General features: G+C 44.0%; 5 protein-coding genes across 6 annotated transcripts in view; 4 read left to right on the plus strand and 1 right to left on the minus strand.

Annotated features, from left to right (window-relative positions):
* The first annotated feature begins 3268 nt into the window (after window positions 1-3268).
* Window positions 3269-12524, plus strand: LOC143183519 (cyclin-dependent kinase 4). 2 transcript variants are annotated; one of them, XM_076385068.1, is made up of 5 exons: window positions 3269-3622; window positions 5759-6429; window positions 6509-6853; window positions 6929-7089; window positions 7186-8321. In XM_076385068.1, the coding sequence occupies exons 2-5, from the start codon at window positions 5779-5781 to the stop codon at window positions 7403-7405; spliced, it is 1377 nt and encodes a 458-aa protein (XP_076241183.1). In that variant the 5' UTR covers window positions 3269-3622; window positions 5759-5778; the 3' UTR covers window positions 7406-8321. The 2 variants fall into 2 exon arrangements, with proteins under 2 accessions (XP_076241183.1, XP_076241184.1); XM_076385069.1 differs by lacking the exon at window positions 3269-3622 and adding an exon at window positions 12497-12524 and having other exon boundaries at window positions 5625-6429; window positions 7186-7417.
* Window positions 8433-9450, plus strand: Hint1 (histidine triad nucleotide binding protein 1). The gene is made up of 2 exons (XM_076385074.1): window positions 8433-8709; window positions 9079-9450. The coding sequence occupies exons 1-2, from the start codon at window positions 8506-8508 to the stop codon at window positions 9346-9348; spliced, it is 474 nt and encodes a 157-aa protein (XP_076241189.1). The 5' UTR covers window positions 8433-8505; the 3' UTR covers window positions 9349-9450.
* Dhfr (dihydrofolate reductase) lies at window positions 9490-10551 on the minus strand. Its single transcript, XM_076385073.1, has 5 exons — window positions 10332-10551; window positions 10093-10248; window positions 9903-10026; window positions 9733-9842; window positions 9490-9657 (listed from the first exon to the last, which is right to left on the minus strand). The coding sequence occupies exons 1-5, from the start codon at window positions 10412-10414 to the stop codon at window positions 9582-9584; spliced, it is 549 nt and encodes a 182-aa protein (XP_076241188.1). The 5' UTR covers window positions 10415-10551; the 3' UTR covers window positions 9490-9581.
* Window positions 10665-11624, plus strand: LOC143183524 (translation machinery-associated protein 7 homolog). The gene is made up of 2 exons (XM_076385075.1): window positions 10665-10819; window positions 11237-11624. The coding sequence occupies exon 2, from the start codon at window positions 11238-11240 to the stop codon at window positions 11430-11432; it is 195 nt and encodes a 64-aa protein (XP_076241190.1). The 5' UTR covers window positions 10665-10819; window position 11237; the 3' UTR covers window positions 11433-11624.
* A 207-nt stretch (window positions 12525-12731) lies between the features above and the next one.
* Window positions 12732-13597, plus strand: part of Atos (atos homolog atossa) — a 29226-nt gene continuing 28360 nt past the window's right edge. Inside the window, exon 1 of the mRNA XM_076385066.1 lies at window positions 12732-12877. The gene's annotated coding sequence lies outside the window, so the exon portion shown is untranslated. The remainder of the gene's footprint in view (window positions 12878-13597) is intronic.

Consider the following 13597-nt stretch of genomic DNA (forward strand, 5'->3'; position numbering starts at 1 on the left):
ATTATGTACGGGTTGTTTAATTGGCAATGGCAATAACTCGATAGGTGCTATTTTCATAATAACCTCACGTTTAGAGATATCGAACTTCTACCTACCGTCAATCAAGCTACTCGTACCTAATCTGAAATACATGGAATAACAAGAAACTGTCTTGAACATTTCCAAAAGGGTTTACTTCACATAGAAAAAAAATAAATCTCAAAATAAATCCGATGAAGTTACAAGTCCCTTCGTTAACTTCGAATAAAATTTTCCACGGTCGTGCAGTTCGAAATTCGGGGACGGAAAAGGGGCGCTTGGAGCGCGCTCGCAGCGTGGGTGCCCCTGGAAGCCCCAAGGATCGGAAGGTCGACGGTCGCCCTACGAAGGGCTCCCGATGTAAAACGATCCGTCCCTGGGCTGGAGAGTCTCCCGGCCCATTCCATTCGAGAGCCGTCGTCTCTCGCGTACATCGGCCGCCGGAGGAAGCATTCCATTCATGTTTCGGGACGCGCGACGGACGCTGATCGGAGGACGGGAGAGAGAAAGAGCCGGATAACCGGGACTCCTCGCAAGGACTAGCCCTGGCTGGCGCCACCGACAGGAACAACGACCTGCCGATATGCACCAGCCGCGATGACACGAGGCGAGTTAACGTGAGAACAATCTCGGTCCACGTGGTGTCGTCGCCAGTTCCCGAAGCGGTCCTTGTCCTCGCTCGGTTACAGCGCGGAGACATCGTCTGCTCCCGTGGAACTTCAGCTGGGGTGCGTTCCCTACGTTTAATCGCGCAGTGTGCCGCTTCAGTGTGACATAGAGGCGAGATCAGTCGATCAATTGGAAACGACAGACATACGGGTTTGGTTGGGAGAAGACTGTCTTCTCGGTGCGTGAATAATGTGTCGCCTGGACTGTTTTTCAAAGGGCTTTTTACTCGCTGCAGAACGGATTGCAATTTTGTCAATCCTCTGGATCTCTTCTCGGATTCTCACTCTCCGTCTTTCGATCCTACTCTCCCCTCGGCCTCCCCTGCTGCATATCGCGCCTCTCCTCTTTCACGCACCCTTTGGCCGAAACGAGAGACTCATCTTTACGATCGCACGGATGTTGAAATAACGGAGAGACTTTCTCGCCGTGGATCTTTCGAAGTTGAACTTGGATTGGCGCAGTGTCAACTACGGATGATGGATGGGAAGAATTATGTGAAATTCAGTACGGAAGCCTCAAGTGCACGAGCGTGTACAGAGTGAATCATATGATTCAGTACGATTAGAAGAATCAAAAGTTGCTAATAGACCTAGCGATGACGTTTCCTCTACTCCTAGCTGATGGAAAAGAATTTGAGTCATCCTATTGGAAATACGAAAAACCTGAAACAATTGACATGGTAAAAACTTGTATGAAACTCAAGAGTCATCACTGATTTCTATGACTCTACTAGCAATAGTAATAACTATGAATCACAGTGCCGCCCCTTGAAACACAGTCATTACCTATAATTCGTAACAAGTTTCCTCGAAACTGTTCCACAGTAATTGATAACTCATAGGGGCGGATATAAAAGCACCGCGAGACACAGTGGCCCTGTCAGTAGGTAATTCGAGGGCCTCTGTAGCGCGAGTGTCGAGGCTCGGCGGGCGTCGCGGCGCACCGCGGCGCACCGCGGCGCACCGCGTCTCTTCCCAGCTTGTTCTCCTCTCTATCCTCCCTCTCCGCGTGCATACGGATAAGCCGATGGAGTCGAGGCGGCAGGAGCGAGCGTTGGAAGGGCTAGTGGCAGCTGTCGGTAGCGGTCGATCCAAGTCCCCTCGAGTGTCGGGCCTCGTCTGTGTACTTCCTCGAGGGCTCGCGGCGGCAACCACCGACTCTGCCCGTATGCGTGTCAGTACTTTTCAGGTCGGTCCACAGTGCAGTCCGTTTACCATCGAGCGTTTTCGGCCGGCACGCTCGCTCGCTCACGACGATTCGTCGAGTCACCGTTGGGTTACGCTCGCGCGCGACTGGTCGACCGTAGTGCAACTCGGCTATCCAGCCTGTGTCTCGTGCATCCTGCCCGTCTGCCTGGCTGCTCGCCTGCGGACGAGTCCGTGCTCGCGTCTCGTAGGGTACGAGGGCCGCATTCGTTAACACCGCCTCGCTTCCGGCACGTGGAACGCGTACCGCCGCTTGTGTTTTTCTTCCCTTGGCGCATCCGTCGGCTCCCTGCTTCTCTCGTGGGAGGTCAGCACCTAGCCGGCTGGGTAAGTTCAACACAGAGACACCGTAGCTCACCGGTGCAGCCAGTACACCGTACACCTTTTCGGACGAACCCTCGAAGATCCTCCGCGAGGGTACCTGAGGATTCGCGACCACTCGCTGCTACTACGCATTTTCCCGCTACGCACCATCAGTCGTATGCAAACGATACGCGACACTTGTTGCTCGTTTTTCTCCTGCAGGCGGATGTGCATGTTAGGAAAAAACGAATGTGCTCAGGCAGGGTGACGGTCCTCGTTCGCGTGCTTTTTCCTGCTGCTTCGATCGCTCGTTTGAATCTTCAAATTTTTGCCGGCGTAACAGGACATGGACCGTGGATAGTGACGGTGGGTGTCGTGGAGGAAGATTACTCGTGATGGAAAAAAGTGACAGGGAATCGTTTCGATCGATCATCGTCTTCGTCGACCCCACCGGGGTATTTTATCGTGAGAACGCTGACTGCGTTACAGTAGCGTATCTGTGGAACGTGAGAACGTGGAATGTCGCGACGACACGTGAAGATAAGACAAGAGGCAACCACTTACCGACGGGGGTGGATCTCCCTACGGTTCTCTTGTTTACGTACTGTGTGCACATGGAATCTAGTCAGCGACAGCGTGTCCATGGATCGCGAGCTTCTTAGAAATCGAACGCAGACGAATCAAATTTCGCGTAGCTGTGCTTGGAAGAAACGATCGATTACTGGGATTATTTAAATACTAGATGTCAGTGACCCATGGATATTACAGGAATAAAATGTGCACGATTCATCATCGATGAAGCATATTTCTGTGATAGTTGAACAGCATGAGTTGAACAGCTTTCAACTGTTTTATCGAAAAAGCATCGAACTGTGACATGTTGGTGATTCGCGCGTTTATCGCTTAAACGGGAAAACACTTAAGATTTTTCGAATGGCCATACGTGGAGAGGTTTGCACGCGGCAACTACTCGATTAGCCATCTCGAGGAGATAAATCAATAAGTACCGGGTGATTCCATGCATCCAGTATAATCAGCCGCTGGTTTTCCGCGGGCAGGCAGCCGTTCCGACGACTCCATTCATCTCGAGCCGACTCGTGTAAATTCCAAATCGATCGTGCGCAACACACGCCGGTTCCTATGTGTGCTTGACGCACACGCGTCCTCGGTCTCCCTTCAATTCGTTCAGTTTCGAAATGGGAGTGAAAAGGAGGGCTCGCTGCGAGTGGGTTTCACTGCCTAGTCGTGTGAAAGACCCGAGCAGATAGTAGTGTCAACCCCATGAATAATCTGAAACCCAGTGGCGCCTTCTTGTTTACTTTCCTTGTCGTTGCTTCCTGCCTGGCCGAGACCACTGTGCTCTTCGTCTAACAATTGTCTCCTGACCTCTGTCTAATTTCCAATTCTTTTCGTCGAAGGAACCGCAGGTACGTTTCTATCTCCGAGCCCCAAAAAGTATTGTTCCGCTTTTCACTGTGCTTCCGGTCGTCGAGGAACTGTAACAGCGATAATAGCGCGTCTGATAACTTTGTGGTCTTGTTTACGAGAGCACGCGAATCGATTCATTTATGCAGACGGATCAAGCAACGTTTTCGAGCGATTAGAGTGAAGTAACCGAGAACCTTTATCGCTTCGTGCTACATAGCTCGTAAACAGTGTAACACGTGTACCAGCGTACGTTGAGCAATCTTGACGCTACCAACTTCGAAAATCACGCAGTTTTCCAACGAAACGAGGCTAATGTTACGTTAACAATCGTTCTGGTGTTCCGGTGATAATGGGAAATTTGATCTACACGCCTTCCAAAGTTTGCTGTCTACATTCTTCGCCTCCCTTTTGGCTTCTACATACCTTATCTACCATCGAGTCGGAGCTGAAGTTTTCCTACGTTATCGCTCCCCTCGCAGCCTGTTGAAGCAACAATGTTTTTTCTCGTTTCTCAAACATTTGTTGCAATCGAGAAGGGGACTAATGTTTTCACATACGTGTCTCAGGAAATACGTCCTTTTTGTGAAATATGCTTCCATGCTACAGGTTGCCGAGGCGGGATATTCGTCCCGTTAAAATGCCACTTTAGAAACATGTGACTCTTCCGAGAAGGTGGCCTCAAGATAATGTTACATGGGAACTCGCTGGTTTCTTTCGTGCAGCGCGGTCCTATTTTTTAAGGACCGCCAACGAAGTTCACGGAGAGCTTTGTATTTCACTTCGCGATCACTCGGAACAATAAAACACTCGCTTCTTCGTTAATGTTCGCTTTTTTAACCCTCAGACTTATCGTAAAAGGAAGTTGATAAATGAATTTAATCAAGGCACCGAGCGAAGTCTATCACGTGCCTTCCTCGAAAATGACTCGCCACCGAATATTTATAAGTAGTTGCGATGAGAAAATTGTTTTACAGGCCGCAGCAAAAGAGTTACATAAATTTCAGTTCCATTTAAGGAAGGTTCGTACGATAAAAAGCTTCCGGTAGAGAGAAATCCACGGTCGAAGCGATAAATATTATAAATCTAGTCGCGATAACATCGCATGCTTTATTAGATCCTTCTTGATCTACGATAAACGTTACGAAACCGCATGATTTGCCTTTTCCAGACCCTTAAGTACCCATGTTTAACATTTTTGTAGCTGGCAACGCGTGTTACACCGAAAAGTAGGTCTTCATATCTGTTCACGCAACTCAGTATTATCTGTTGACTCCTTCATTCAACTTTGTCACTGACAGCGTGACGTTTGGCCACCGTGTACACACAGCCAAACCTAATTGTTTCCTTTTACGCTCAGATACGTCGGTTTGTAACAGCACGGCTGATTTTCAACACGCAGAGGCTACACTTGCTCGTTTCATCGACGACGATCTCGCATTGTTCGACACACGAGAAGCGCTTCTTAACGCGTCTACAGGGTGTTCCTAATGCGGTAGAAGCCAGCCTAATTCGAGCGAAACGTAAACACGGGTGTTTAGCTATTTTGCAAAGAGGAATTTCCTTCGCCTTGCGGCCAGGTAACACTATTTTCGGGCAGGACTCGAGGCGGTCACTACTATCGCCAGCGAAAACAAAGGCTAAGGACCCTGACTGTACGAAGGGACCGTTCTTACATTTACAAGATGTTCTGGAAAGCCGACGATGAGGCAAAGCTATTATACGAACGCAGGTGTCGGTGCAGATGTCGCATAGCAGACGGTGCAACACGAGCAAGCGGCCTCGCGCGCACGGATATTTTAATGAAACTCCAAGAGTCGGCGATATTTGTGTTCGGGTCACCGCAAGTATCTTTTTACGGCTGTATCCATGTATACCCCGTTCGTGCTCGATTATTATTTCGACTGCACGTTATCGCGGCCGTCTTAATATACTTGTGATATTTGAAGCTAATATTTACGTAATGATAATTGCCCGAATTGGATTGTGATCCATGGATCGAGCGTATCGTGTACTCCCAGTCGATTGTACGCGTACGATGGAACAGCTGTAATTTGAATACGAATACGACAGATTTTCTTCCATTCCCCCAAAATTGAATCGTTGAGATTAGAAGACGTTTGGTTTCCCTGCTTTAGGTAGAAGTCGACATGTTGTGATGGCTGGAACATCACGACGTCCGAGCTCAGAGCTCGGACCAGACCTGTCATCTCCGACACCACCAAAGAAATCCAAGTTCTCCGAGGCCTCGATTGGAGGGACCTCCGAGAAGGAGCATGAATTGAGCACCGAGGAGCTGAAGAGCGTGGAGAAGCTCGCGAGTTCAGTGGCAGCGTCGTTGTCCGGGAAAACGATCGAGTTGATTCCAGGAGGAGAGACCAGCCCGTTCGAGATCAGCGAAGAATCTTTGGACAGCACGAAACAGTTGATCCAAACCAGTTTGGAAGGGCCGGCAAAAATCACGGCTGGTTCCTCGAAGGAAGGACACTTTGGTGGCTTCGAGACGATCGTGCAAATGAAGTACAGCGGACAGGAGGAACTTTCTGGTGGTTCTAGCAAGAGGCCAGATACGGACAACGATGTAGAAATTCAAACGTCGCTTCGGGGCGAAGCTGCGTTGTACCAAGAGCTCTCCCTAATCGGAAATGGCGCCTATGGTACCGTTTACAAGGCCAAAGACTTGAACACGGGACAGGTTGTTGCTCTTAAGAAGGTTCGGGTGCCTCTGACGGAAGATGGACTGCCTACCTCCACGTTAAGGGAAATCGCCACTTTGAAGCAGCTCGAAAGATTCGAGCACCCACATATTGTGAGTATCCACGGATCATATTTTAAGTCTCACCGCTATTTCTCGATTGCTTCTTCATATCCCTTATTGTACTTTGCAGGTAAGATTACTGGATGTCTGCCAGGGAAATTATCTGCATTTGCCTTCTGCTGACGGAAGGTCGGAGAGGCTGGATCGAGGACTCACCTTGTGGTTGGTGTTCGAACACGTGGAAAGGGACCTTGCCTCTTACATGTCCTCGTGTCCACGTCCAGGTATCCCTTCTCATCTGGTTAAGCAGATGTCGAAGGAAATATTGAAGGGCGTTGAATTTTTACACAGTCATAGAATTATACACAGGGACTTGAAGCCTCAGAATCTTCTAGTCTCCAGAGAAGGAAGAATAAAAATTGCAGACTTTGGTTTAGCGAAAACGTACGATTTCGAAATGAGATTAACTTCAGTGGTGAGTAGTGAATGAGTTGTTCTCGTATTGGTTGCAAACGTAGTACAGAGATGTTAAGTTATCGTTTCTTTGCAGGTCGTCACACAGTGGTATCGCGCCCCTGAAGTACTTCTAGGCTGTTCTTATGCTACTCCCGTTGATATTTGGTCTGTGGGATGTATATTAGCAGAGTTGTGTCGACTCGAGCCTTTATTTCCGGGTACGAGCGAAGGTGACCAACTCGATAGAATTTTTCAGTAAGTCAATAAAAACATAAAACAATAGAGGTCAAAACCTTGAATGTGAAAAAAGGTTCCTCAAGGTTACACGAATTATTTTTATTTCTTCTGCAGAGTAATAGGAACTCCATCGCAGGATGAATGGCCTGAAAATGTGTCCCTTAGTTGGACAGCTTTTCCTTATAGGCAACCGAAACCTCTAGCGGCAATAATACCTGATCTCAATGAAGAAGGATTAGATCTAATTAAGAATCTACTCATGTTCGATCCACGCAGTCGAATGACTGCAGCTCAAGCACTTAGACATCGGTACTTCAGTGAAGATGACTCGTGATGGCTATTTTTCGTGAGTATTCTTTCGTTCTTTAGCAGTTTCTCAAATGCAGACTGATGGTGCGATATCCAGAAGGGCACATAAGGGTATAAAATGAACCGAACTTTCCGTTCTTTTTTTTTTTTTTTTTTTTTAACGAGTTGGTATAATCTACTGCGAGTAAAACACAATGCATATCTTCGTAATTAGGTACGCTTTACAAATATTCTTTTCCCATTTAGGAATTATAATTGAAAAGCTCGTTTTGTTACGACGTATGTGACTATCACTATATTTAATTCATGCAATCGTTGTGTTACTGTAGTTCTTCAATTTCCATCGTTAGTGTATTTAGTTGTAGCATTATTGATATGTTATTTATTTAGCGAACGCTTAATTAGTATTTCAGTTGTTTTGGTTTTTACGATATTCGTCATCGTATTCAATCAACCTTTTTCTGATTTGTATTATTCTTGGTATCTCTCAGCTGCGTAGGGCAAAATATCTTTGAACCAATATGGACGTGCAACAGAACGCGCACCAAAAGTTATTTAGTCTAACGATTAAATTAGGTGTGCCTTCCAGAGTTGCTAGAACGTTCGTTCGCATCCCATGCCTTAATTTTCTACGTAATTAAATTTAAATGATAAGCGTATTATTAAGTAGCGTTATTCTGGTAAGATTGGGGCCCCTCTTGACACGTTAGATCCGTCGGAACGACATAGGATCTTTCGTATACGAAACCAGAAAGTACACTGCCATATATGTATGTAAATCGAATAATTACTAGCGTTTAATAATGTGTATGTGTATAAATCCGTAACTTTGCGAACAATATTTATATAGACGTCTAATATACGCAGTTTGTAAGAAAGTGTGGAAGACCTTTAAAAAGACTGTACAACAAAATAAAGATTTTATAGTTTTATATATAGAAACTATCCTTCAATGAAAATTAGTTACAAAACTCTACAATATGCGATTTGAATCGCCCGCCATTTGTTGTTCTCAACATGGCATCTTGAACATCGTACACTGATAATCACGCAATTTTATCAGTAATAAGTTTGCCATATTGGTGAATCGATGTTACTATCGAGACAGTTTCAAGAAGAGTCAGAATGAAATTCCTTCTGAATCTTGCGGTAGCTTCGTCTAAACGACTACCATGTATGAACGCTAATCTATTAAATCACAATCCATGCTGGAGAAAAATGGCGACCGAGGTGGAAAAAGCACAGGCTGCTGCCCCCGGAGGTGATACCATATTCGGGAAAATACTTCGTAAAGAAATTCCTTGCAATTTCATTTACGAGGACGATCAGGTAAATAGGAACAAATGAAATAGAATACGTCATCTTTCGATATTGAACCCTTTACTTCAATTACTCGAGAATTTATTAGGTTAGATTTACCGGCTTGTCACGTTGTGATATTTATCTTTCGAGACGACACATCAATTTGATATTTGCTTCAGTATTTAACTTCTTGTAATTAAAATTCTAGTTCCTGCTTCCTAATTCTTTTGACATTAGTATCTTCGTATTATTCCACAGTTTTTTGTTTTGAGTAATTACATGGTTCATAAATATTTGTCTCGGAGTTATTACCTTACGTAATTTGTTGTCATGGTGAGATTACCGTCCTTGACATATGCATACAGTCGATAAACATATACAATTTTGCTGCATTAGTGTGTTGCATTCCACGATATCAGCGCCCAAGCACCGGTGCATTTCTTGGTGATACCGCGGAAACCGATCTCGCAGTTGTCGAAAGCTGAGGACGAGGACGAAGCTCTATTGGGCCATTTAATGATAGTTGCTCGTAAAGTGGCAAAACAACAGGGTCTCAACGACGGTTTCCGTTTGGTTATTAATGACGGCAGACACGGAGCACAGTCAGTATTCCATTTGCATCTGCACGTTCTCGGTGGACGCCAAATGCAATGGCCTCCCGGTTAATGAACTTCCGTAAAAGTGTAACGTTTAATTGTAATTTACAATTATAAAAAATACGTTTTGTCAATAATAAAGGATTGAACAAATATAGGGTTCTTGCAGTTTTATGGGTTGAAAGATTAACTGAACTTTTTTTTTCGAAAATGTTTATTTAAAAATAAGTGGTATATTCTATAAAAATAGAATATTAATATTTATAAAAGTGGGAAATACTTTTAAAAAATTCTGATGAAAATTCATTTCTTCTCGTACACTTCGTATACGAACTGTATACCGTCTTCTTCTTGAACTCCTTGAGGAATGTCTAAGTCTCTGAAATATGAAACCTAAAGTTAAAAAGATCTGAAAAGACTAAACTTATATTAAAAACTGAAATATTAATCTTACTGCATCTTGGTGAAATTATTTGGAATAGTCGGAAAAAACGTGTCACACTCGAAATACTGTTTTATTCTTGTCAAATATAAACGGTGAAAGTTTGGCGATTCCATCGCAGCCTGCAAGTGAAACTTATGTATAGAAAAAATTGCGTTGCGATTTATGCAATCAATACACACCTTGTAAACGGAACTGCCACCTATCACCCATATATTTTCAACCTTATCTTTCAATGGACCTTGGGAAATTATTTCTAAAGCGTGAGGAATACTTTTGCATACAATCGCTTGGTTTCCGTAATCCCTACATGTTCATACATAACATAAATTTTGGTTCGAGTATACGCACAAATAGAGAAGTAAATATTACAAAGATTGCGATGTTAAAACCATATTTATTCGATTCCGAAGAGGTCTGTATTTACTCGGGATACATTCCCACGTTCTTCGTCCCATAAGAACAACGTTCTTCTTATTCGCGTCTTTTGTTTTTGTAGTCATCGATGTGAAAAAAGCCATTTCATTTCTGTATCGACGTGTAAAGAGTGGATTAGAACGTGCAGCATCATTCTCCGTTCGCTTTCAATTCAAGGTCACACATTATCTTACTTTAGTTTCCACGGTAATGTTCCATTTATACCGATTCCCATATTCTCGCACGCAGCTGCAATCAAATTCAAGTTTAAATGCATTTTTCGAACGTAACAAAGTCTCCAGTTCGACCTGAGCACGTGGTTAACTGTCTATGTATATATGAATCACTAATGTAAGTCACTGATCCTTTCCTTCAATTTCGATGAATCTACACGTGACTGCAATGTAACTGGTAACGAATTCAAATCGTCGTATAGAGGACAGCACAAATTCTGAAAAGTATCGTTCATAGATGGCAGTACAAGTACCTGAAAAGAGTAAACATTCGCCAAGTTTTTTCTAAAGAGGGTAGCACAGAGCGTTAAATGTCGGCACAACACACAACCTTTGATCATACTATCATACTGTCTAGACACGTCTGATGTAAAAGAATTAAATTGTAACTAAGTCGGATTACACGACTAGCTGTTGGTTTCGTCTGGAAATTTTGACAGTATCTTCAGGTAAAAAAAAGAATGTTGCTACCATCTAATTTTAGTTACATTTAGCATAAATTTTTTTATTCAATTTCCGCAAAGTATATACCACGCGTTGTTGGCATGTGTCTCGATGTGGTTTCGAATTCTATGAAAATTCAGTAATTTCCTGTCATAAATTTTGGCAGATTGCATTATTTCACGTTGCACATACGAAGTACATATCATTTTCACAACAATTTCTTGAACTTTCATTGTTTCGTGAATGATACAAGATTTATAGGTTATGTTTGCTCGAAACGCTTCGTAGATATGTACGATTGAAGTTTGACATTGCATTCGAAACCAGTGTTTTCATCGTTTCTTTCTCATCTCGATATGCAACTTAGGAAGCAGTGAATCGTTTCGTAAGTATTACTTAAAATTAGAGATATATACTTTTAGAATGTCCAGTCGAGAAGGTGGTAAGAAAAAGCCTCTGAAAGCACCGAAAAAGGAATCAAAAGTTTTAGACGATGAAGACCTAGCCTTCAAACAAAAGCAAAAAGAACAACAGAAAGCTCTAGCTGAGGCTGCGAAGAAAGCAAGTCAAAGGGGCCCTCTTGTCACTGGTGGTATCAAAAAATCAGGCAAAAAATGATCCAGCTAAGACTGAAGAAAACTCACAATCTCTGTGCACACTGTGTTCTTATCAAGAAATGATTTTGATATTACTCGATTAGTAAAACGGCCGAAATAATTTTCGGTACTTGTCTTTTGACAACTGGTTAACAACTTGTAAATAAAATATTCATGGATTAAATTGCAATAAAATACACGTATTTAATAGGTACTTGTATCTTTCCATGTGACGTAACCATTCAACGAAAATATACTCGATTGATCCAAAAAAATTGTCATATATTTAAAGTCGATTCGTTCGACTATCAAATGATAATGGCAATGAAATAACAGAAATCTTGTTGATTATGCTTTCTGTGAACTCGAAATAAATATTCTGGCCCATAATCATCGTATTTTTCGATTGCTTAATGCTAGATTTGTTCTCATTTAATTGTCAAATAATAAATTGTTACATCAATTAACCTTGATGCCAAAATACTCTGTTTGAAGCTTGCAAATGCGTTCAACCATCGCAATCGTGCCCATCAAATTGACAAGATTGAGCAAGCTCATCAAAAACCTCATAGAGTCATAGAAGATACAAATAATACGCTGTAAATAATCCATTATTTTATTGCATGTTTCTTAAATCCAGCGAAAGCATACGTTCATAGAGGGAGCGTGAATTACAGCTGATTGCCATATGATCGACAGGGCTGGCAACTTACGCGAGAGAAATTCCTTTCCGCTCCGTGCAGTGGCGTCTCTCGAACGTGAACTACGTTTCAGAAAAAAAGTAATATCAACAAATTCAGCGTCCCTTTTGCTTATTGACAAACACAGTTATTTCAGGTATACTTGACAAATCATCCAAAACGTCAACAAGAAGTAAATAATAGCCAGTTTTACCCATTCTCTTCCATCTCGTCCTTCCACGCACCCATGTAAATCGCTTGGTCATATTATCAAGAAAATCTCGACTTTGCCCTCGAACAATGGGGACCCTTCCTTACCCGAAGGTCGAAGATGGAACAATATCTAATCTCTGAGAAAAAAATCTCACCCATTTACGACTGTCCTTACATAGAAATTGTGATTCAGTTTCAGACAGCCTTTGTGCAACATTGTGTCGACAGGGAAGAGCAGTTACTTTTATCGAGCGCGCGTTGGTACTATGCTGGCCCGCAGAGAGCTGTCACTGGCTGGGTCAGTTGGCAACAGACCTTCGTGGTGGTCGCGAGTCCTCGTACTGCTCTAGTCTCCGACTTGAACTCGTCAAACGTCTCTCGTCAGCTTTCGACGCAAAGGACGGTCGAAAGGGTTCACCGTGTGAGTCGTGACAGAGTAACTGCGTGGTCGAGAGACTAGTCCAGGGGTGCGTCGATAGTTCAGGAAAGCCATGGGGCTCGCCGAGATTATTTGACCCACGGGAACGACTCCAGGCTCGGTGGATCGTGCTACCTCGCGTGATACTACAAATCGGTGAGTAACAGTAATGATTCTTGCTTCTCTTTCATTGCTTGACAGTTCGTTCCTGCTCTGTCGAGACGAGCAAGAAAGACGGAGACAGATACTTGTCTCTCCCTTTTTCTTTCTCTCTCTATCTCTGTCCCTGCTCTCCCTTCCTCCCCTATCTCTCTCTCTCTGTCTCTTTCTCCCCCTGTATCCCCCTGTCTTTCTCTGTCTGGCTGCGTCCATCGCGTAAACGCTTCATATGCCCACGAAGATGCGCGTGTGTGTTCGCGTGCTTTGCCACAAAGGGACACCATGTTATTCACCTGCATCGCGATACCATATTGCGAACCTTGTGCTTTTTCTGCGTCTCGTTCACCCTCGACGGGACGACCCGTGACCACTGCTCGAGATGATCGAGCACGATTTCCTGGGCTGACATGCGTGGGTAACCCGGTGGCCGTGTAAACGTAGGTGTATTGCGCTGCGAGCGAAGGAAAGAGAGCGATGGTAGAAGGAGACGCAGCACAGGCTCGGCTAATGCGTATATCTTGTCCCTCGCCACGCGTGTACCTCATCCGAACGAGAACTTCGGATCTCGGCCCTTTAAAGGTCGCCAGCTTTTTCTTTCGACAGCCTCACGCGTATCATACTGCGTTTTTCTCGAGCTTGAACTTTGCGTTTCACGATGGTACGCCAGCGATACGGTCCTCGAATGTCAATTGTTATACAACGAGTTTAAACACGTTC

This window comes from Calliopsis andreniformis, chromosome 9, assembly GCF_051401765.1.
Source record: "Calliopsis andreniformis isolate RMS-2024a chromosome 9, iyCalAndr_principal, whole genome shotgun sequence".
Classification (NCBI taxonomy): domain Eukaryota; kingdom Metazoa; phylum Arthropoda; class Insecta; order Hymenoptera; family Andrenidae; genus Calliopsis; species Calliopsis andreniformis.